This window comes from Parambassis ranga, chromosome 5, assembly GCF_900634625.1.
Source record: "Parambassis ranga chromosome 5, fParRan2.1, whole genome shotgun sequence".
Classification (NCBI taxonomy): domain Eukaryota; kingdom Metazoa; phylum Chordata; class Actinopteri; family Ambassidae; genus Parambassis; species Parambassis ranga.
This window is the reverse complement of record NC_041026.1, coordinates 31,396,988-31,421,805: the sequence shown is the minus strand read 5'-3', so window position 1 is coordinate 31,421,805 and position 24,818 is coordinate 31,396,988. Positions and strand designations below refer to the sequence as shown.

General features: G+C 41.3%; 1 protein-coding gene across 1 annotated transcript in view; it reads right to left on the bottom strand.

The window, feature by feature from the left end:
• Nucleotides 1–14,327: 14,327 nt before the first annotated feature.
• Nucleotides 14,328–24,818, bottom strand: part of plekha6 (pleckstrin homology domain containing, family A member 6) — a gene marked incomplete at its 5' end in the record, with an annotated part of 28,757 nt that continues 18,266 nt past the window's right edge. The window contains 9 exon segments of the mRNA XM_028405937.1: nt 14,328–17,239; nt 18,273–18,380; nt 19,260–19,408; nt 19,625–19,758; nt 22,643–22,789; nt 23,033–23,191; nt 23,403–23,506; nt 23,825–23,894; nt 24,449–24,616. Coding sequence (XP_028261738.1) covers nt 18,283–18,380; nt 19,260–19,408; nt 19,625–19,758; nt 22,643–22,789; nt 23,033–23,191; nt 23,403–23,506; nt 23,825–23,894; nt 24,449–24,616 — 1,029 coding nt within the window.

Sequence of the window (24,818 nt, the reverse complement as noted above, 5' to 3'; positions counted from 1 at the left end):
AATAACTCCAAACAGTGCTCCTCTTCCTCTCTGCTGTCTCCATGATGCTAGCTGTACTTTACAGCCAATCAGGAGCTCCGTCTGCTCCAGCAGAGTGGAGAATGAGGGGGAGGGGCGGAGTGTGCCTGCGTACTGAGCAGAGTGAGAGAGGAGCGCTGTTTGCGCCGCGAGTAAATAAGAGTAAAGTTGCTGAAGGTATAGAAGAGAAACTTCCACAGAAATATCGATCTCATCATGCTAGTATCGAGTAATTACTGATCCTAACTTTGGTATCGATACTATCGATATTTAGATCGATTCACCCACCCCTACAACATAGGGCAAGAGAGACTTCACAGGCCGGACTGCAGGTCAGCATGCAGGTCTTGAGACCATTGTGAGCCAGACTAAGTCTTATAGACCAATGCCATCCAGTGGGTGTGCCTCCTTGTGCTCAGGGAAGGCCACTCAGCTTTGGCATACAGTTCACAGTGGTGGGTGAGGCAGGTACAGCCAGTCACAAACCTCAAGGCAAGTGAAGCAGAGCAGCAGTAAATGACTGTGTCATCAGCATAAAAGTGATAAGTGGCATTTGACAGATTAAAACACATATTATTAATATAAATAGAAAATAAAATAGGTCCTAAAACTGAGCCCTGTGGCACTCCCCTTGCGATCCCAAGAGAAGATGAAACAGAACCCGCCATTTGTACACACTGGGATCTATTTGAGAGGTAGTTAGCAAACCAAGCAGCAGCTAGAAGCCTATATTTGACAAGGTTTTAATCAGGAGAGGGTGGTCTACCATGTCAAATGCCTTTGACAGGTCAATAAACAGGGCTACACAGTGTTGCTTGTGGTCCAGAGCATGGATAAAATCATTTAAAACTTTTAAGGTGGCTGTGACAGTGCTGTGCGGTTTTCTAAAACCAGACTGGAAGTCGGTTAAAATACTGTTAGAGTCTAAAAATGCCTTCAGTTGAACACTGACAAGATTCTCAAAGATTTTTGCTAAAATGCATAGTTTTGAAATTGGCCTATCGTTGTTTAGTTTCGCAGGGTCACCTCCTTTTAAAAGAGGAAGTATAAAAGCAGATTTCCATACATCTGGAATTTTGTTAGAGCTCAAACTTAAATTAAATATGTGTGACAGAGGCTCGGCTATGTAATCTGAAGCTAGCTTTAAGAATTGGGAGTCAAGCTTATCTGGTCTGGCAGACTTCCTGCCAGTGGCCATCAGACTGTATAACTCCTCCCCTTTCTGTAGGGAGAAGCGCTAGATAATCATGTCAGGCATCACTGTCATTCCCTCCACTGGTCTATATTTATGTATACTTAGCACCTTACATCTCCATATTTGTATCCATGTATCATATATTGTGCTCATACTGCGTACTGTACTCTAATTTTGGATTATAGTGACACTTATACTCTTATACTCTGTACTTAACTGCATTTAATGTAACTTGATACCTCTGGCACAAGAATTTCCTTCGGGATTAATCAAGTTTTATCTTATCTTATCTTATCTTATCTTCTTGGTATCCAGATCCTTTAGGCCTTTGAGAACGTCCAGAGCAGACATGGGGGAAAAACTGAAAGTGTAATCAGTAGGACTTTTGTCCATATTTAACGTTTCTGCAGTTGTAGTGGGGTTCTTAAAATTGGAGTCTAAAAAGTTAAAACAAGAACCGACAGATATGGAGATATGGAGAGACTCATTCTGGAACAGCTCCGGCCTACTGTTAGGCCTCACCTGGACCCTCTCCAGTTCGCCTACCAGCCCCAGCTGGGAGTTGAGGATGCCATCATCTACCTGCTGAACCGGGTCTACACCCACCTGGACAAGCCAGCGAGCACTGTGAGAGTCATGTTTTTTGACTTCTCCAGTGCCTTCAACACCATCAAGCCGGCTCTCCTGGGTGAGAAACTGACAGCGATGCAGGTAGAGCTCCCCCTTGTGTCATGGATTGTGGATTATCTAACTGGTAGACCACAGTATGTGCGGATGCAGCGGTGTTTGTCTGATACAGTGGTCAGCAGCACCGGAGCTCCACAAGGGACAGTCCTCTCTCCCTTCCTCTTCACGCTCTACACCTCTGACTTCAGCTACCAGACAGAGTCATGTCACCTTCAGAAGTTTTCTGATGACTCTGCCATAGTGGGATGTATCAGCAAAGGTGGAGAGTCTGAGTACAGGACTGTGGTTGACAACTTTGTTACATGGTGCGAGCGGAACCATCTGCTGCTCAATGTGGCAAAGACAAGGGAGCTGGTTGTGGACCTGAGGAGGACCAAGACACTCGCGGCTCCAGTTTCCATCGGTGGGCAGAGTGTGGACATTGTGGAGGATTACAAATACCTGGGAGTGGTGTTGGACAATAAACTGGACTGGACTAAAAATACTGAAGCCCTCTACAAGAAGGGCCAGAGCCGCCTCTATTTTCTGAGGAGGCTCCGGTCCTTTAACATCTGTCGGACTATGCTGAGGATTTTTTATGAGTCTGTGGTTGCCAGTGCCATTTTGTTTGCTGTTGTGTGCTGGGGCAGCAGACTGAAAGCAGCGGACACAAACAGATTCAACAAACTGATCAGAAGGGCCGGGGATGTGGTGGGGGTGGAGCTGGACTCCCTGACAGCAGTGTCAGACAGAAGGATGCTGTCTAAGCTGCAGGGGATCCTGGAGAACAGCTTCCATCCTCTACACCACGTGCTGCTGAAGTGCAGGAGTACGTTCAGTGCCAGACTGATCCCTCCCAAATGCAGCACTGAGCGCCACAGGAGGTCCTTCCTTCCTGTGGCCATCAAACTGTACAACACCTCCCTCTGAGATCAGAACACACTGTCTTGTAATCTTATCCATATTGGATTTATTCAGACAAGATTTTACTGCACATGGTACAAGTTGTATTATATATGACTTTAGTCTCCACTTGCCAGGATTGACTTGAATGTACATTAATGTTTAGAATTTATTAGGTTTTTATCTTATATTTTTATTTTTATTTTTTACGCTCACTACTTTACCTTATTAGTATTTCTGTCTTTTTGAGTATACATGGAGCACCTGGAACGAAAACAATTTCCCCCCGGGGATCAATAAAGTATTTCTGATTCTGATTCTGATATAAAATGTTCATTAAAATGATTTAGCATGGCAGATTTTTCAGTCACCGCTTTACCATCTTTGACCAAGAAGTTAGGGAATTCATTTTCATGAGCAAAATCCGAAGTGGATTTAATGATTTTCCAGAACTTCTTTGGGTCATTTAAGCTTTTAGTTGTCTCAGAAAGATAGAAGTTGGATTTTGCTCTTTTGATGAAAGAGGTACATTTATTTCTTAGCTGACGAAACCTGAGCCAGTCAGCTTCGGATTTACTTTTCCTAGCTCTGGACCAAGCAGCATCTCTATCTTTAAGAAGACTTCCAATTTCAGGTGAAAACCAGGGAGTTTTATGCCTTTTTACTCTGAATTTTCTAAAAGGTGCATGTTTGTTAATAAGTCTTAAAAACTCATCATAAAAGTACTGCCAGGCTAAGTCCACATCATCAAAAAGTGACACTGCCCCACTCAAAGTGGGCAAAATCATGAATAAAAGCTTGTTCATTAAAGTGCTTAAGATCTCTTTTGACAAGGATACACGGCTTAGTTTTGGGTAGTTTGGTATTTCTGACAGTAGCAATTGCACAATGATCACTAAGATCATTAGCAAAAATGCCTATTTCGGTGCATTTGTGTGGGGCGTTTGTCAGAATTATGTCAATCAAGGTTGATCTAGATGGGTGCTTTATGTTTGGTCGCGTAGGACTATCTATTAATTGTGAGAGAGATTTTAAACTGTCTGAGGATGAAGTCAGCCAATCAAGGTTTAGGTCTCCTACCAGCACAAATTCAGAAGAGTTTAACTCTGAGACTTTGTTTAATAGAGTTGCAAGGGCTTCATTGCAGGCTCCAGGAGGTCTGTAACAGCCCATGATTGTGAGAGACTGTCCCTTCAAGAATTCAAGTTTTAGGGCTAAAAATTCAAATTGTTTCTGGATTGACAGAGAAGCAAGAACAGTGGCATGGAATTTACTTTTTAAATAAATAGCTACTCCACCACCTTTTTTTGGACTGTCACAGCGAAAAACATTATATCCTGATATGAAAATATCCTTGTCTGAGACTGATTTATTCAACCATGTTTCAGAGAGCACCAGAATGTCGGTATCAGTGGTTTTGAGCCAGATTTTGATCATATCTAATTTGGGTAACATACTACGAGCATTTATATGTATTATCCCAAGTCCTGATCTGGTTCTGAATTCATCAGGGGAATCAATATGATTATGATTTAGCTGGGGGCCTGGATTTGGTTCAACATTGCCTGAGAGCAAGAGTAGTCATAGAATAAAGGATTTTTTCCCGATTATCGATTTAGACAAAATTTTGCCCTTATTTGATTTAGAGTTTGTCAGGAAAAGTGCCTGCATGAATAAAAGCTTTTGTACTATATACAAAGGGACCAGGGAAGACAACGAGACACAGGTGGCACACATTAGGGCAGGGCAAGTGATCACACAAGGCGGGAAAACACAAGACAATGCACAAGGAGGACAAGGCTATCAAAATAAAACAGGAAGCACAAGACCAAACAACATCACAAAAACAGAAACCCAGGGAACAGAACAACAACCTAACAAAGATAACAGGACACAGGATAAACAGAAAACCCAAAACAAGGAAACAAAACCAGAACTAAACACCAGGTCGTGACCCCCCCCCCCTTCAAGGAACGGCTCCCAGATGTTCCTAAAACACAAAACAACAAACTAAAACAAAAATACAGGGAGCCAAAGTTCAAAGCGTCCATACAGCAAAGGATTCAAACATCCGAGAGCCAACAGGGGCAATGGAGACTGTTCTGCCTCACTAAGAGGCTTTATTTTAAAGTAATTTAAGGTAATATAGAGACACCTATTGACCTTTCGTGGTAATGACATGCAGTAGTAGGGGATTTCCACAGCAGGCAAGGTGCACTTCTCATTGGTAGAGCAGACAGCGACAAACGGTCATGCTTCTGTGGAATATCCGTTTCATTGATGGATGACTTAGCATTTTTCTTCTCTCTTTTTAAATGTTCATTTGATGTTTAAGTTATGCTAACATGGTTAAGACAGTGTTTTAGCATACTAATTTGAATTGTTGTATTTTCTGTTTACAGTTTTACAAGTAATGTGAGCATATCCACATCACCAACAATAAAACAAGAAAAGTCACGCCTTGTTTTTATTGGAGGACTAAACTATCTGTCTAGCTCTGAACTGGTACTCACTGCGAGGACAGAATAGAGACATTGGCCCAGTGAAACAAGAGTCGGGTGCTTTGGGGGCAGAGTCAGAAATAATTGGGGACAGGGACCCCCGGGGTCCGGGTGAAAGCACAGCATGGACATGGCTGAGGACCCCCCGGGATCCGGGAAAAACACCAGAACTGAAGATGAGGCAGTGGACCCTCTGGGGTCCGGGCAGGAAACCAGAACCGGGGACCCTCCAGGGTCCAGACAGGAGCCCAAGGTTGGAGGCCCCTCAGGATCACGGCTGGAAGGTTGGGGGTTCCCCAGTGACTGAACCAGTCACTGGGGCTGAAGGTCCTTCTGGGTCAGGCCAAGGACCCAGAGCTGAGGACCCTCGAGGGTCAAGGCTGGATGCTCCCCCAGCATACAGACAGGTGGCCTCCAGTGTTTCAGTCTCTGCCACCCCTGTCTTGACAGGGAGTCCTCTGCGGGGAACACTGGAGGTCTCCGGGGCCGTTGGCGATGTCGCAATGACTTCGTCTGGAGCCTGCCCCCGGGCGGCACCGGAAGGGATGACATCGTCTGGAGCCCCCCCCTGGGCGGCACCGGGAGGCACGGCGTTGTCTTCGTCAGCAGCTGGGAGGTCTCCAGGACAGTGGCTGGAGAAGGAGCCGACGCCACCAGTTTCAGGACTCCCTGAAGACCCCCAGCAGAGTCGTGCGCTGGTCGGGGATACCAGGTGGGCAGCATGGGGGCCACGGGTGCTGGGAACATCCCGGAACGCCTGTGCATAGTGGAGGTGGAGCAAAGGGTTAGCACTCAATGCCAGGTCCATCTGGGCTCTAAGTTGTTCTTTGATGTTCCATAATTCCCCCAGCTGATGGAGAAGGGAAATCCTTTTGCCAACCAACCGTCTCGCCTCCTTCCTGTCCATGAGAGGTGACGGCAGGTGATCCACCATCAAGCTCGTACTGGAGCGTCCTCCTCAGCCAGTTGGCCTGGCTCCAGAGGATTACAAACTCATATGGAGCTACGGCTACGGCTAAAAGCAGCCGATCTGACAGCCTCTGTGTCTGTTGTGTCCATAATGGGCTAGTTCGTACTGTCAGGGTTCGTCAAGAGGAGGACACAAATGCAGAGGCACAGAGTGGTTCTAAAGCAAAGAGCCAGGAGGGCAAAACAATACAAAACTAAAAATCACACTCGATGTGGTCAAAAGATTAAGTATAAAAGTAGCAACTAAAAATCACCCTTGGTGTGGCAAAACTAGATCAAAATAAACAGGCACAAGGCAAAGAAAAAAGCAGCAGCAAAAAGCATGGCATGGACTAAGGACATGGACAGGTACAAACCCTACGTAAGACGAGACGAACTAGCAATGACAAAGGGGAAGACACAGACTATATACAAAGGGACCAGGGAAGACAACGAGACACAGGTGGCACACATTAGGGCAGGGCAGGTGAGCACACAAGGCGGGAAAACACAGGAAGTAAAACACAAGACAATGCACAAGGAGGACAAAGCTATCAAAATAAAACAGGAAGCACAAAACAAGACAACATCACAAAAACAGAAACCCTGGGAACAGAACAACAACCTAACAAAGATAACAGGGCACAGGATAAACAGAAAGCCCAAAACAAGGAAACAAAACCAGAACTAAACACCAGGTCGTGACAATTAGACCCCTACATGAGACTGTGTACCTATTGAAACTATGAATATGCCTCATATTATAACCTTTACACAAAAAAGGCTAAGGTTGTTTTTATTCACTTACAGAGGTGCATCTTCCTTCAGTATATATTTTTAGTTTCTATTATTCAGCTCACAGTGCGTTCATGGTCTTGACCTCCAAGCCTTTGCCTTGACCGCAAATCTTATTTCACGTCTATTATAGAAAGAACAAAGCAATAACAAAACCAGGACATGGGAATAAACATTTGGAATTTCATGAATCTTTGTGTGACCAAATCTCAAAGGAGAGGTGGATCAACAGGAAGGAGATGGAGGGCTAATTCTGGAGTATATGTGCCATCACACACCACCACTCACTGATGATGACGCAGGAGGTGTCTGCCTATAAAAGACACTTTTTGTGTGGGAGGGGACAGGTTTTTTGTCTCAGTCTGCCCTTGCCTTCATCACACAGGTAAGACCAAAGCATCAAATATATGTATTTAAATTATGTTTGTATGTCCATGAGATACAATATCAGTTTGTCATATTTGTTCTCTGTAATGTATGATGTTTTCTGCATGCTTCTCTCTCTCTCTCCCTCTCTCTCTATTTCTTTCTCTCTTTCTTTCATCCTCTCTGTCATCTCTACCATGGGCATCAGAAGTATTTAAAATGTAAAATAAAATTGAATTGAAATGAATGAGAGCTTTGAGAGTTGATAGAAGGATGTTCTTGTTTGAAATTAATATTTTTATTCTTGCATGTCAAGTCTTTGTGACTGTGGTTACTGCCACGAAAGAGTAAGAGTTTAGTGGTCTGATAGACATTTAAAACAGAACAGTGTATTTTTGCATTGTAAGGAGGAGCAAGCAGCATGGACGACTGAATGGAAACAGCGGAATAAAGCAGGGAGATGTGTCCATTGTGGTTGTGGTGTGGTGGTCAACTGTGTTCTGTGACTGACAGAAAAGCAGGAGCCAGAAAAATACACAATGTACTGCACAGCTGTAGTGTTTAGAAAATTATACTATATACTATTGTTTGTAGGCTTTTACTCCAACACATTTAAGGCTCACACATGTTTACAATGATCGTGGCTCACTGAACTGCATCTAATGCAATTCCAGTGTAAACTAAAGTCAACAGGAGTGAAACCAACAAACAACTTTCATACAGATTGGAACACATTCTGTTCAATCACGAGTTTGATAACCTGTTTGTATTTATATTTGTTATTTGCTCTAAAGGTAGTGTGTCATTGTTGTGACCTTGACTGTGTCCTATTGACACTATTGCAAGCTGAACTGCCTGCTTTGCAGTAAGTCTTAATTAGTAAGTCTTTATTATAAAATTGCAGACATTATTGCAGAAACTGTTTAAAATCATCACAGCTAGCACAGCCAGGAAGAAGAGCAGAAAGGTGAGGTCCATTTTTTTCTTGAAAATGAATTAAATGATTGAATTATACAGCAGGAAGCAGTTGGGTGAGGCTTTCCTAAAGGTCACCACAGTTAAACAGCATATTTCAAACATACATACATACATACACAAACAACAGGCAGTGATAAAATATGAAACAAAAAACAGTAAGCTCTTCATCTCCTCAGGGTGTCGGTGATGAGGTCACAGTAACATGTTCCCCAGCAACGAGTTTCCAGCTGCACCCAGTCACCAATAAAACCTGTGAGTCCCCTGTTAAAAAACAGGCATGGATCCTAGAGATGTATCAGCACATAAATAAATTAAATTGTCACCCAACAGCAACAAAATAATGGCTTATGAACAGTAATTAGTACTTGTAAATTGAAACTTCCCACAAATGTGCTAATTTCTTATTGTTGCTGGTATGGATTGAGTCTATACAGTTCATGTTTCCAAAATAAAAAAATAAAATAGCAAGTTTTATATATTTTATATATACATATATATTTTGTATATATTTTCACAACTTTTTCAGCCACAGCTGCCTGTGTAAAACTGAAATGGGAGTAGGAGTTAACATTAAAGAGAAATAAAGATTCCTCTGTATGTACTGGAGGAGTTGTTCAAATACTGAAGGCCATTGCTTTATTTTGTTGGAATGGTTCTGGAGGAAATGTGCCACTTTTTTCATGTTTCAGATTAATCAGCATGGTGCTGACTTGCTGTTGCAAAAAGTTACCATACTATATGTTTGTATTAAAATGATGTGCTCTCTTCTACAGGTTTAAAAATATAGTTATAAACTGAATATAACACACTTAAGACATGAGCAAGTCAAGAGTTTCTGCTTTAATTCTAGGTTTTGACTGTGATATTCACTGCTGTAATTACAGACAGCTTTGTTTGAGGTTACAGGACCATCAGTTGGTTATTGGATCTATATCTATCTATCTATCTATGCTAAATGCTTTTGGGTAAAAGACCAGAAAATAAAGCAATCAAATGAATGTAATGATATTTTTTGAGCCTGCACTGCTTTGTCCTTCAACTTGTAACATTTAAGTTTTACTGTCCTTGCATAGGAAATGACCTGTGACCTCTGCCTGAATAACAGATTGAGTTAACAATCATTGCTTAAGTGACAGACAGTACGGCTTCATGTAGTCTTCATCACTGACCAGCATGTTACAAGTTAATATAAATGAACATGTCTGTCTTATTTCAGCAGCTCCATCATACTGGCAGTCATGATGTCCAGGTTCATTGTTGCTTTGCTGACAGCTGTTTTGTCAGCAGAGGTCCACATCACCTGTTCCAAATCCATCTTCAACAAAGAAGGTCAGCCTCCTGATGTCTTAGAAAAACAGTGTCAGGTCCCTCTTCTCCTATACAAAACTGTATGTTTACATAATGAAATATTAATTTGTGGTAAATCATGTCATTCTAACATGAAATTTTAATTCACCTAAAATGATAAAATAATAAAAAAGTAAATAGACAGTCTGGATTATATTAAGGGGACAGAGTTTTTTTTAACACACAGGCTGGATAGGTATAATAAGATAAGATTGCAGACTTTAAGATAAGATTGCAGACTAAAATTTTAAATGCGCATTGTTTGATGCAGTATTTTGTTATCTTTCTGTTGTGATTACAACTGTCTGAGTCATTGTTACCATACAATACTAGTTACTATTATTTATGCTTAATAACACTATTATAATATTCCTGTAGTTCATAACAAAGTCACGATATGCAGGAGATGCTAGATCTTTAGTACATTGATTGCTGTTGAGTTTTCACTGACTACTTTAAAACATTTAAAGAAGCTATGTGGCATTCTATACTAGTAGTCATATAGAAGCTTTTATGAATGTGTTAATGATGTCGCAAACATGTAAATCCTCATCTTGTTTGTTCTGTAGATCAGATAATTCTCAAAGCCCTGAGAGACTTAAACCATGCATCAACACTGCCATCAGCAAAGAGTTCTGGTGTGCCTGCTGTTAAGTTCCATTCAGCTGATGGGCTGAATTTTCACAGGGCAGGATGGTGGATAGCAAAGGTGCCCATCCACCAGAATATAAAGAAACGCCAAGATGTGTCCACATACAACCTTAACTCCTTTGGTCTACGTTATGGAAAATGACACTAATCCTGATGGTTGTTCTTATCCTGTAATATATAATTTCATCAATTTTATTTGCATATTTATAGTTTAGAAACATAATAAACATGAATGTTCATAAAATAAGGCTCAATAAAAAAATACTCATTACATCCTCTATGTTTCTGTGTGGCATTCTATCCAGGCTAAAGGGGGGATTGAATGACTGAACTAAAAATCCTAGCATAACTCACTCTATAATCAGAGGTCAAGAAACACTTAGAGACTGCTAATTTATTTAAATGATAAAATACCAAATCAAATACTATCTGGCAAAAATAAACCAGGACAAAATATTTAATACCCCATGTGGCAATAAAAGAGCATAATACTTAATATATACTGCCATCTGTTGACAAAATAATTCACCATGAAACAGCTCAGTATCCTCTTCTTTAGTAGATCATTGTTGAAATATGCACGTTCATTAATCAGCATTTTTTTCCATATAACATTCATGTCAATTCTAGTCAGCTGGCAGGTACTGGTTTCCATTGTGATCTAATAGCATCCAATAGCAGCTATTACACCCTGTATAGAAGCCTTTGGACTTACTTGACTTACTTAGACTCCTGGAGCATGTGGCAGGGCCTACAACACAACAACATCACATACTTCCAGCAGAGGAGCAGTATGGTCACAGACAGCCACAAAACACTACCAGATGAGCTGAATGACAACACCAAACAACACAGAGGGATTTTACCAGCAAAAGCAGGACAGAGCTGTTCACTCACTGTGACTTCAACTGAGGTCCGCAAGGCTCTGAGGAGGACAAACCCCCGTAAAGCAGCTGGCCCTGACAACATCCCTGGCCATGCTTTGAGGGCCTGCTCTTCAGAACTGGCTGAGATTTTTACATACATTTGTCTCTCTCTCAGTCATCTGTGCCCACATGCTTCAAGACCACCACCATAGTGCCCCTCCCCAAGAAAAACAAAATAACTATCGCTCCATTGCCCTGACTTCTAATGAAGTGTTTTGAGAGGATAGTCATGTCCCACATCAAAGAGACTATCCCGGACACCTTAGACCTCCTGCAATTTGCATATTGTCAGAAACGCTCCACTGATGATGCTGTTAATGCAGCCATCCACACAGCTCTGTCACACCTTGAACACAAAGACACCTATGTTAGAATGCTGTTTATAGATTACAGCTCAGCATTTAACACTGTCATTCCCAGCACACTGGCTGAAATGCTCTTCACCCCACTATGCCTCTGGGTCCTGGACTTTCTCACAGACAGACCCCAGACTGTCAGAGTTGGTGCCATGACATCAGCCACAAAGATTGTGAGCATATGAACCCCCCAAGTCTGCGTGCTCAGTCTACTACTGTACACCCTCTTCACCTACGACAGCGTCCCCTCCCAGAGTAACACATCCATCATCAAGTTTACTGATGAGACAACCGTCATCGGGCTGATGAATGGAGGAGATAAGGCAGCCTACAGGCAAGAGGTGGCTCAGCTTGTGTCCTGGTGCCAGGAAAATAATCTCTCCTTAAATGCTGAAAAGACCAAGAAAATGATTATTGACCCAAGGAAGAGGAGAGACCAGCATGCTCCACTTTTCATCAAGAGGCCCAGGTAGAGAGGGTGAAACTCGCAACGTATGAATTTCATTGCTCTGCTGTGCATTTGACAATAAACTTCTTGAATCTTGAATCTCTTTTTGAATCTTGACAGGATTAATTGGCTACCACCATGGTCCAAATACAATGAGTGAGCTCAGGCATAGCCTGTTGTAGTTATGTCAATGCCCTACTGTAATGTACGTGTACAGTACTGTGGATTATTGTGGCAATGTTTGTAGCAACAGCTAAATGGAAGCAGAAGTAGGATCTTAACCCTCATGGACTGTTCGCAAACACTACCCTTATGTGTTGTTCGGGACAAAAACGTCCCCTAACTTTGACTTTAAATGATTTTTTCACTACTGTTGATTAGAACTGAAGTTAATTAAAAGGTCTATGCAAAACAATTTCAAAAAAATATTTATCTGATATATTTTTAAAACCGTTAAAGTTAGGGGACGTTTTTGTCCCGAACAACACATTAGGGAGAAAAAATGAAAATCCAGTGCTGTGCAAAAACAAAACACAAAATGGCTCATTTTTAATAGAAAAGGTGAATGTGGACTGGATTTTTTTAACCTTTATTACAGTCTTGGTCATGTCAAACATCAGTAAAAAAATTGACTTTATTGCATTATTAGTTTTTGCACAGCACTGGATTTTCATTTTTTTCTCCCATTTTGTCCCATAGATTTACATTATAACCACACTTGTTTTTGACTGCACAGCCATGGCACTACATAATCATGCATTCTTGATTGTTGGTGGTTTACCCTGTTGGTAGGAGGTAAAATTTGTGATTTTTACAGTTAACAACTTAATGACCATATTAACCCTTTACCTGCAGGCCTGTGCTCATGTACTGTAGTTTCTGGCTTGTATATGGAGTTATAGGGAGTATTTTAGCACATAATTGTGTGTCTACACGCTGTGTGTGTATGTTAGAGAGGAAGAGAGCCATTTGCACACTGATCTTGTTGTCTGTGAGTACACACAACCACAGAGTCTTCATAGTAAACAAAAACAAAGTGTTACTATGCATGTGTGGCCCTTTGATGTCTACAGGTGCAGACTAAACAAAACAAAAAGGCAAGTGGTCTTACATGTGACCTTGTGGTCATTTGATGGTGAGAAGAGCAGAAAGCAACATGAAGAGAGGATTCACTTGTGCACAATCTTTGGAAATGATTGTGCAGCCTGGCTCTATGAAGGGCCAGGCTGTGAAGCTGTGAAGGCTGCACAAGTAGATCCGTCACTTGTTCACAAGCGAATCCTTCATTCGTTCACAAGTGAATCCTTCATTCGTTCACAAGTGAATCCTCTCTTCATGCTGCTTGCTGCTCTTGTCACCATCAAATGACCAGGAGGATGCATGCAAGTCCACTAGTGTTTTTGTTTTGTCTGAACCTCTCAGCATGAATCTCAGCAAAATGGGAGAAAAAATGAAAATCCAGTGCTGTGCAAAAACTAATAATGCAATAAAGTCAATTTTTTTTACTGATGTTTGACATGACAAAGACTGTAATAAAGGTTAAAAAAAAATCCAGTCCACATTTTCTATTAAAAATGAGCCATTTTGTGTGTTTTTTTCCAATTTTCAGCACCACCCCTTATAAAATTGGTGATTAAAGGGTTAAAATCCTGGGGGAAATGATTTTTTCACTACTGTTGATTAGAACTGAAGTTAATTAAAAGGTCTATGCAAAAAAATTTCAAAAAAATATTTATCTGATATATTTTTAAAACCGTTAAAGTTAGGGGACGTTTTTGTCCCGAACAACACATAAGGCCCACAATGTACTGTTGACCTATGAAAAATTTTAAAATCATATTAACAAAATTTATGTAAAATTAAGCTTGTTGAGCAAAAATGATTCAATTTGTTCACATATTGACAAAGTTATGGCCAAAATAAACAGAAAAATTTCTCTCAGAGGACAAAAATGTCCCGAACAGTGCATGAGGGTTAACCACCTTCTGTGTGGTACTGTCAAACACTTGACAAATTTATTCAATCAGTCATACAGTTGAAAACAAAGACTGAAAAATATCAACAAGGTAACGAGCAAACTGAACAGTTAGCCTCAGTAGTTTTGTGGCAGTGAACTTCATCAAGTGCTTAAAAAATAATACATTAATTTAACAATAATATATCACCAATTCAGACAGTGGCATTGTCACAAAATACTGTGATGAATTCATAAGCATCTAGACAAACACATTAAGTGTATACATTCACTTTATTGCAAAGGTTTCTCAAAGCAAGCAAATGTGTCTCATTTTTATCATTTGCATAGATCAAGCAGTTTGTCTATTTTTTCGAAAGTAGCAATAGTTACATGTTAATAGCAGTAAATACTTTCACTGAAATCCAAAATAATGTATACTTTTAAAAATGTATATTCTTTATTTTAAACATTCACAAATGCTACATCTACAGTGATATCAAATATTGGACACAACATTTTTTGACCTGTCATTGGTAACGCATCAGATTCCAGTTTATTCAAAAATATCTATCTCTATACCTACCAACCCATAATATGAAACCAGCTGTTGTCTTTGAGCATTGAGGTGTTACACAATTCTGTTTACACAGCCACAGTGTGGGGACAACAATCCAAACCCACAGTGTAAGTTCTTAAATTCAAGAATGAATTCTAGGTTTAATGTTAGGAATTAAGTTAGTGGTTATGAGTAAGTGTTAGGGTCAGTTTACAGGAAAAGAATGAGTCAATTGAATATCATCTTAACAGAAACGTGTACATTTGTAACTGCATGTTTGTACAGTTGTATGCAAAAGCTCAAAAGTTAATTTCCTTCCTGTGCGAATATTTCAAAGTGTTTTAATCTCCATATGAAACTGTGTTTTTAAAGTCCAGCAGATTTATGAACAGCGTCCCATCATTTAAGTGCCCATTTAGTTTACTAACCCATATGAAAGAGCTCCATTTTCACAACTACTGTATTTTGGTGTATTCAAACTGTATTATTTTATTTATTGACATGAAAACAATGCTTACAACTATAAATATATTCAAATTGATTTCAAATTGCAAATTTTGAAGTTCCAATTAAAACATATATACAGATGTAAAAAAAATTAATATAATCAAGCATTGCCCTTTCTTTTAGCCTTATACTTATAACCTACGATACCTACGATACTTAAGTACAGTCATGTGAAAAACAAATACATCCCATCCATCCCATGGATTGTAGTATACTGTATCTAAAATAACACTTGATTCTCTATGAAACAGTGTGTTGTCATAAAGGTAACAGGTGATCTTTGTTGAGTGAAGAGGCTGTGGTTGCCTACAGGTCCTGCAGTGGTTTAAAAAGACCAAGTTAAACAAAACTGCTAAATCTTTTGGCCACAGTGAGCATCGGCGGCACATCTTACAGCACAATTGTGTAAAATGACCTTTGACCTAAAATCACCTTTATCTGTAGGAATCGTATCAAAGAGAATCAAATGTTTGTCTGTCCTGGGATGCACCTTACTATAACTGCACAGTGTATCCATTCATCCAAACATAGCACATATTTTATGGCACTGCATGGCTAGATGAAATGTTTCATCCAACAAAATTATGTTACATGACAGTATTTTCCAGTATGACTGCATCAATAACTAGTTCCTCCTCTAAGGTCACTTTATGATCACTTTATATTTTTCAGTGTCCACATACAGTATACCTTTTATAAACACATACTCAACATATTACATATACATATGTATGGAAATCATTCATGATGAATTCCACTCTGATGCTGAATACAAAGGGAAGTGAGGTTACTGGTGCTGGGCAACCATCCCGCTGCAAGACACTGCAACTCATATGAATCAGACCCAATAAATTAAATTTCTTTTTATAATTAATGTCAACATTCTGTGCCAAAACATTTTAGGAATGTGAGCTTCATTAAAAGCAGTGTACAGTGATAGTGCAGAGACCAGTGTGGTCGATGCTTCTATAATAAATATTTGCTTCAAATGCAGAGTCCCATGCTCCTGTTGTGCCGTTTTAACTACCATCATTGTCCAATGGTGAGAGTGTCTGCTTACTGTAACCATCCTGAACACAAACATTAAACTGAAATGTTTCTACCAGCAAAAAGAACTTCCCCACTCCATCTCCTTCAGTTCATACTCAAACAAATGCTGCTTGACTTCTAGGATAGGGCTGCCTGCTGCTTCTTTCACCTACTCTAAAAGCTTAATTACACATTGTATATCTAATTATAGGTCCACTCTTTCCTACAATATTGTGATCCACAGCAATGGGACACAAGATGTTGATATGTGGCAGCTTTGGTTTTACAACAGGCACACAGGCAATGTATGCAAGAATTTTAAGCTAGTACTTTGTCAGTATCTAAGACCATGTGACCATGTTGGAATTAAGTGGACTCGCTCACTGTATTGTCTGGCATAAAATGGATTTCTAACCACTCTTCAATGACACTGCTGTCCTGGTGGCTGGCAAAGGCTGTGAAAACTGTAATCATAAGTGTAAAGGATTGCATTCTGGGTAAATCACCCTCACAGTGAGTTCAGCAGTCCTCAGAATATTACAAAATATGGGAGTCATAATGTGTCATTGTGGGTAAGTGTGCTCAGCCTGGGCCTACCAGCCATTGGTGGTTTGGTCTCACCTTTGGCTTTTAGTATTCAGAAGCATTTTCAACGACAATGAGATTGAGATGACATCATCCACAGCAGTTCATTTTCCACATGGATCTGTCACATGCTGTGTCTCCTTGTCAACTGCTTACCATTCCCATTAATTCACTGACACTTTGCCACTTTGAATGTAAAACATCTGAGCATATTTCGTTAGTAATCTCTACTTTGTAGAACATGTCCTGAGCTAAATTATGAAGAAATATGACAGCTTGAAGCTGGTAAATGAACTGTTGTTTGGGACAAGGAGCTCACAGGTCCTGATGTTTGTTTTTGTTTCACACCTGCTCTTGCCTTCCCGAACTTCCTCAGGCAGCTTTGAATGCTTTTGTTGGATTAGTTCACCTGCTGAAAATATGTCTGAGTCCATCTTCACTGTTCAGTTTTCCCAGTGACTCTTTAGAATGAAGCTCCATCAAACTTTACAGCAGCCAAGGCTTGAACTAAAAAAAGCAAAGAGGGGCAAAGACAAAGACAATTAAACATCAATCATTACCACTGGAAGTAGTACTTCACTATTACAAGAAAACAGTGGAATTTCTACATAAACCAACATTATTAACTTCAATAAAAATATTTTTGCTGTTTTAATACAGCAAAAGCACATTTTAGTTTCAGATCCCTGTTAGCCTTGCCATCCATATTTTTTTTTTTTTTTTCACAAAAAACAATTACTGGTGTCTGTGGATTTGAGTTAGATTTCCAGTGGGCAGTATCAATAGATGTGAAATAAATTCCCTCTGGATGCATTTGGACAGACATACAACCAATCAGAGAAACAAAGCATGTAAGGTAGGCAGAGTGACAACCACACTAGCACTGAAAAAAACAAAAAAAAACACATCCAAAATGGTGTGCAGTAAAGTACGCACACCAATAAAGAAATTGTTAGTTTTGTGATAAAAGCTGGAAAATCCAAGACAATTCTGTAAATATTGAAGGAATCAAGCAGCAAGATGTTGGATGCTCATGTGTATCCCATTTTAGATAAACAGTTATGATCAGGGCAGTAGGGTTTCTGCTGAGTAGAATTGGCTGTGAAGGTGAGAGATTACAGACCCATTTCACACACAGAAGTGAAGAAGTATGGATGTCCAGGCTATTTTCCTGCCTAACTTAAACCTACACACAAAATGCGAGTCACACTGTCAGGTTTCCACCTTTGAGCCAGGGCATATTTTGTTATGACATTTTCGTTATTCCCTGTTTTATTTGAAACTACTAACCTCCCCCTGGTTTCAGACCCTGTTTACACATATTTTGAAAAACAAATATTTCCTTCCGTTTTCCAAAATAACATTGTGCACACATCATCATTTTAAAAAAAGTTTCTGTTTACATTAACCCGCATAAATACGCTCCCATAAGCCATCATAACTATGCCAAGCCTGTGGATGGCAGTTTAGGAAGAAGGAGAAAGCTGTGCAAGCCAATCACACACATCATATTCAAATAAGGGGTAAGAAGGGGACTCACCTTGTAAGACTCACACTTTCATGATGTGAGCAGAGTTGGGAAAGTCAACAGAGGAAGGGGTAGGAACCAGGCTGGTTGGGGAGAGGGGGGGGCTAGAGGCGCACTGGGCTGGAATGTGGTGGGGTGAGGGGCGATGGTAAGGTGAACAGAGGGAAAATGGAAAACAAAACAAAAAGTGAAAGGGAGTACAGTGAAATAAATAGGTAAAGAGGAAGAAGTCCTGTGTATTCAAATGGACAACTTTCCATTTTGGATCATAAACACATGTCAAACTGAACACGTGATTTCAGAACTCCTCAACTATTGGCTGACTTAATAAATGTAAGCGCACAGAAAGAATAAAACAACTGGTCTTTCTTTCAGAAGCAACACAGATTAACTGGTAATCAATTGGATAGATAACTGTGGATGGAAAGGGATAAAGTGACAGGGGTTTATTTCAGTATCACTCAGTAATGGTTTGCTGTGTTGCCTTCACCTCAAATTTATGAAAACGTTGGAGGAAGTATTATTTGCAAATAAACAATGTCAATAGTTTTGCAGGTTTTGAAGGCAAATGTTAGATGTTATTTAAATGAAATAGACCTCAGACCACTAGGTGTAGGATTATCTACTAAAGACTGAATGCCAAACTGAGAACAGTGAAATGCAGTGCCCTCAGTCAACCAAGAGAGCAGCCACAGATACCTCTGTTTGCTGCAGGGACCAGGCTTTACTCCTTTACGAAGCCTGATGTTGCAAGGCTGATGGGGCAGTTTACAAGGAAGCCCATTTGGAACAGGGTTGTCTATGTTCAGCTAAAAGCTAAAAACAAGCATACAAATTACAGCTTCAAGGTCCTCTGAGAGAAACCGATGTTATATTCCTCTTCCAGTAAGGTAGGCATCTTGGGTGATTACACCTTTTGGACACCTTGAGGACTTGAAAATTTGGATGTGAATCAACTGGTTGCATTGAAAGAATATAGTAGGTGAGTATAGTCCTCACCAGAAAGGATGCGGCTTCGACGAGAGGCCTCAGCAGCTAGAGCACAGGTGATCTCAATACGCTTCTCCTGCTCCTGTAACTGCTGATGCGAACTGACTGCAGCTGCACCCTCCACTGGGCCATCCAGGACAGGAACCACATTCTGCAAACTGACAATAAAAAGTCTCATATCGGTATGGCGTTTTTGTGTTCCGCTGTTTAAATGAATCCTTCAGAGGTTGTTTCTAAAATGTTTATACTGACATAAACACAGATATGCTGGAATTCATGGAGTCTGCAATACATCAGCAATACATCATGAAGGTAATTTAATAAAAGCAAATCAAAACCAATTAATTAGTCTAGAGTCAGGGTCAAAACTGTACTTTGATTTGGCAATGAGGGTCTTGATCCGCTCCAGTTTTTTCTGCTTCTCCTTCTGCTCCTCAGGGCTCAAAGGTGTGTTATCCTCCTCATCCAGGTAGCGCTCTGGGATCAGAACCTTGTCAGGGGCCATGAGCTAGAACAAACATAATGCACATAAATGAATGCACACACTAATACATCCGTTTTTATGAGCAAAAATCACAGAGACAAAGTAGAATTACTTTAGGGCTTAAATTTCACAAAGTTGAGCATTCTTTTTTATTTCTCTCAGTCTCAGTTTTTATAGTTTTAATATTTGGATATTTGTATTAGTTTAGTTTCTTGCATTTTGATATCTGTCTTCTTGTTGGTTTAGTTGGCATCATCATGTTTAGTTTCATTTCAGTTTTTATTGATGTCTGTGTCCCCCTTCAAATTCCTGTTTTATTTTGGAATTTCATGTGTCACTCCATGTTTTCCTTGAACAATGATTGCATGCCACACCCTAACTGTTTGCACCTCTGTCCCTGTTAAAGTGTGTGCTTCTCCTTACTCTTTGGCTGTGTCCGAAATCACTCCCTAATCACTATATATGGTCCTATAGAGTGTCTCTGCCATTTTGTAGTGCTGTCCTAATTCTTAGTGATAAATTATAGACCCCATACAGGGCCCTCAATGTATGCCACAATGCATTATGAAAAGTATTTTCTATGCTATGGTCACCACCATGGTCACCAACAGAAGTTAATTTACCTGTCTTATGAATACAATGATCATTTAAAGAATGTAGCATTTATTTATGTCATGGTTTCAGCCAGGTCTTTTATTTTGTAGTTCATTTTCTGTTTATATGCAGGGGGTGCATCCAGCCTTGACCTTGGAGGGCCATCTGTTCTGGGTCCACGCCCTGACCCAGAGGGACCCTCAGCCCCAGCGACTGATTCTGTCAATGGGGAACCCCCAACTCCAGTTTCTAGTCCTCATCCTGGTGGGGTTCTGTCCCCAGTTTCCTGTCCAAGTCCTGGATGGGTTCCGTCCCCAAGTTCCAGCCCTCAGCCTGGTGGGGTTCCGTCCCCGGCTTCCTGTCCTGACCCCGGTGGTCCACCGCTCCCGAACCCCTATTCCGACCCCGGTGGTCCACCGCTCCCGAGCCCCTGTTCCGACCCCGGTGGTCCACCGCTCCCGAGCACCTGTTCCGACCCCGGTGGTCCATCGCTCCCGAGCCCCAGTCCCGACGCCGATGGTCCTTCGCCTCTGGTCTTCAGTCCCGACGCCGGTGGTCCTCCCTCCTGCTTCCTGTCCGGACCTCGGAGGGTCTTCTGCCTCGTCTCCGCCGACCTTCTGCCCTGACCCTGGAGGGTCAGCCTCCTCGTCTGGTGGGTCAGCCTCCTCATCTCCGCCGACCTTCTGCCCTGAACCTGGTGGGTCAGCCCCAACGTCTCTGCTGGTCTTCTGCCCGGACCCAGGAGGGTCCGTCATCTCGTCCTTACTGGTCTTCTGCCCGGACCCAGGAGGGTCCGCCTCGCCTTCCTCGCTGGTCTTCTGCACGGACCCAGGAGGGTCCGTCTCGCCTTCCTCGCTGGTCTTCTGTCCGGACCCTGGAGGGTCCGCGTCTCCATCGCTGGTGGTCTTCTGCCCGGACCCTGGAGGGTCCACGTCTCCATCGCTGGTGGTCTTCCGCCCGGACCCTGGAGGGTCCGCGTCTCTATCTCTGTTGTTCTTCCACCCAGACCCTGGAGGGTCTGCAACCTCGTCTCTGGCGTTCCCCTGCCGTTTCTCTCGACCCTGGGAAATCTCGGCCTTCTCAGTCTCTGGCCTTGCTCTCTGAGCCCCCCCAGACTTTGTCATGCTGGGGCTCTACCCAGTTTTCTGAGTTTTTGTTTTCTGGACCCTTATTAGACTGATTTTTTGCTCCCTGTATTTTTGTTCAGACTGGTGGTTTCTAGTGGAACATCTGGGAGCCGTTCCTTGAGGGGGGGGTACTGTCATGGTTTCAGCCAGGTCTTTTATTTTGTAGTTCATTTTCTGTTTATATTAGTTTTAGTTTTACTAGTCACTTCCTGTTTTATTTTGAAACTCGATCTTCCCCTTGTGTTTCAGTTCTGTTTACTTCCCCTTCCTCATGTGTGCTCCCTTCCCCCTCCTGTGATTACCTGCTCCGCCCTAATGTGCTTCACCTGTGTCTTCCCGCCCTCCTGTGTATAAAGCCTGTGTGTTTCCTGCCCCTTGGGGCCAGTTTGTTTTGTGAGTTATCCTGCGACACAGCCATCCAAGCAGCCTTCCGCTCTTGTGATTTTTCCCCTACGTGTTTTCAAGTAAGTTTTGCACTCTTGTGATTTTTCCCTACGTGGTTTCGAGTAAGTTTGGATTCTCTTGTGTGTGACTTGTTTTTGGATTTGACTACTGCTTTTTGCCTTTGCCTTTTTGGATACCTCTGCCACGTGGACTGAACTCCTGTGTACCGAACCTTGCCTGAATTAAAACACTGAGATTTGCCTGATACTTCCGCTAAGTCTGCATTTGTGTCCTCCATCTCACAACCCCCCTTGACATATTAATGTTTTGCCATAAAACATTTATTGGGCTATAACGGCACAAATTATAATTGCTAACAATGTAGTTTGTTTAGCCGGCAGAAATCGACAGCAATGACGACGATACAGTGACAGAAAATGAGGTAGTGCCCTACATTGAACTTCCCATATGGGGAGTGGGGAGTAGGGAGTAAGTGATTGATTTCGAACACAGCCTTTTCAGTGTGTCTGTGTCTGCTCCATGTGTTGCTATCCTGCATTCCCTGTGTTCCTCATTCCTAGGTGCTTTCAGTTCTGTTTTCAGAGCTTTTTTTGATCCTTTGAGTTTTTGTTAGCAGTTTTTTGATTTTGTTTTTTGGGATTTCTTTTGGCTTTAACTCTAATTAAAGGTACACTTTATTGGACACTTTGGCTTTTTGTTTGTCCCTTCTACCTGAACTATAAACTTAAGTTAGTTACTTTTTGTCATACCGGTATTTATTACTAATGGTGTGTTAATCTCACCTCTTTGGTGATATCGTAGTTTTCTGGTTCAGCCTGTAATTGTCTCAGACGGGCAATTTCTTCCTGTGGCGTCTCCTGTCCTTGGCCTCGAACTGCTGTTTCCAAGTCTTTAATGTCAATCTCATGAGCTGTAAGCCGCCTGCGAACCTTTCCATAAAAAAAAAAAAAACATACACTCAAATCATCTGTCACCTTGCCACCATCATATACACTATTAGATGCAAGGTCAGTAACTCCAGGGGTCATCTGCTATTTGATTCATGCCTGCAAAAGTCTAGACAATGTATGCTACATACATTAAGAAAGGTACTATCCATTTTATGTTTATTAGGAACAATTAAAAACAGATTCTCTGCACAAACACTAGGGTCATTCTGTACTTGAACATACAACTTTGTAGTTGGCTGGAGAGTGGCCGCTTGAGAAGTTTAGACTCCGCCTCTTGTCCCTCACAGAACTGCTCTGGTTGCGACGGATACGCTCAATCTGCTCCTCCACACTCATCTTCAACTTAACCTCAGCAGGAAACACGGCGCTCTTTGGGCGCTCCTGTGAAAAAATGTAGAAACGCACTCGTTCCTTATCCCACTGGAACTTGTGGTGTATTATTCATACTGTCCACTCATTTAAGCTGTATAACTCAGTACTGCCTCATCATTAACATTGTGAGTTCTCTCTAATATTTTGAAACCTGCATAGCTGTATATTAGGTTGTCATAGATATTTTTTTAATAGTATTATATAATTTAGTGTGACATACCCTAGAGATTCCATTCTGCACTTTGCCATTATGTTGGTAACCTCCAGTAGAACTCCTTTGTGAGTCCTCAGTTATGGACTTGGTCCTAGGAGGTACAATGCCAACTGGAAAGAGACAAAAGAAATAAGACCATAAGCATAGGACAAAAGAAAGACTTGAATTCTCAGACACTATGAGGCAATAGTGTACCTGTATGCCTCGTGTGATTTAATGATACAATCAGGATCAGAATCAGAATTCTTTTTTTTATTCCTGAGAAGAAATTCATAAAAAAACTAAACTAAAATATTCAGATGTTACATAATCTGAATTTAATTATGTAAATGCTCACTGAGGTTATGTAAAAGCTTAGTAGGTAAATTTAAATATATTTTTTGATCATTAGATGAAATTTTGTTCGTAGTACAACATTTTTGTAGTACCTTTGTTCATGGTGAATTGTCTGTCCTGGACCTGGTCTTGTGAGCCAGCGATATTGTTCTCGTCTTTAAACTGGGGTTGCAATACAGAGATATTATTTGTGTTGTAGCCACCATTAAACCTCAAGGTGGTGAAGAATGTCAGTTCAGTATGCATTAAATAATAATGATTTAAAACATCTGGTGTAGTTGTAATAACAGATGCAACACATCATTTATAAAGTTATGGTGGTGAAAGATCCAGTGCCACAGTATTCCTGAGAATGGATAAATGACTCTCACAGTCAAGTGTCCTTCATGTACTGACTAGTATGAGTACTACAACACAACACACTACACATATGGGTATATGGGGATTTGACAGGTGATTTATATTGGGAGCTAAGTGCTGCTTATCCTTGACAAGAAAAGACCAAAACAGTCTAAAGTGTTGATTGTTCACTTCAGTTTAAACAATCAACTGTGGAGCTAAGATTGCACTGAAAGGTCAAACACTGTGTGTAAGTGAGAAACCCAAAGGTGAAATCTTTAAGGATGAATGGTTTTTGGTTGATTCTCGGTTTCAAATGATGACATGGGACTGTTACGACATGGTGAGGCATAGGGCGGGACTGGATACCTAAATACCTTTCTGATGTGCGATTCTTCACCATCAAGGAAACCATCATCGATGCCCAAGCTGCGCAGCCAGGTGGTGCTGTCAAAGGCCAGGGGAGAGGTGGAGGGAGGAAAGGTAGGGGAGGGCTCCAATGGGTAATAAGACTTGGGAAGGGGTGGCCGTGGGGGAATAACTTCCTTTAACACCATAAGGGCAGCATGGATGGGGAAGGAAGGAGAGGGGGGGGGAGGCAAAGAGTTCTAAGCATCAGGAGAAGAGACTTTAAGCCAGGCAAAGTGCAGAGCAAAAAGCGGCAAGAACTCTGTGGAACGAGTCTTGGTTCCATATTAAAGTTGGATGAAAATGCTTGATGGTTATGGAAACAGTGCTTCTCTAAAT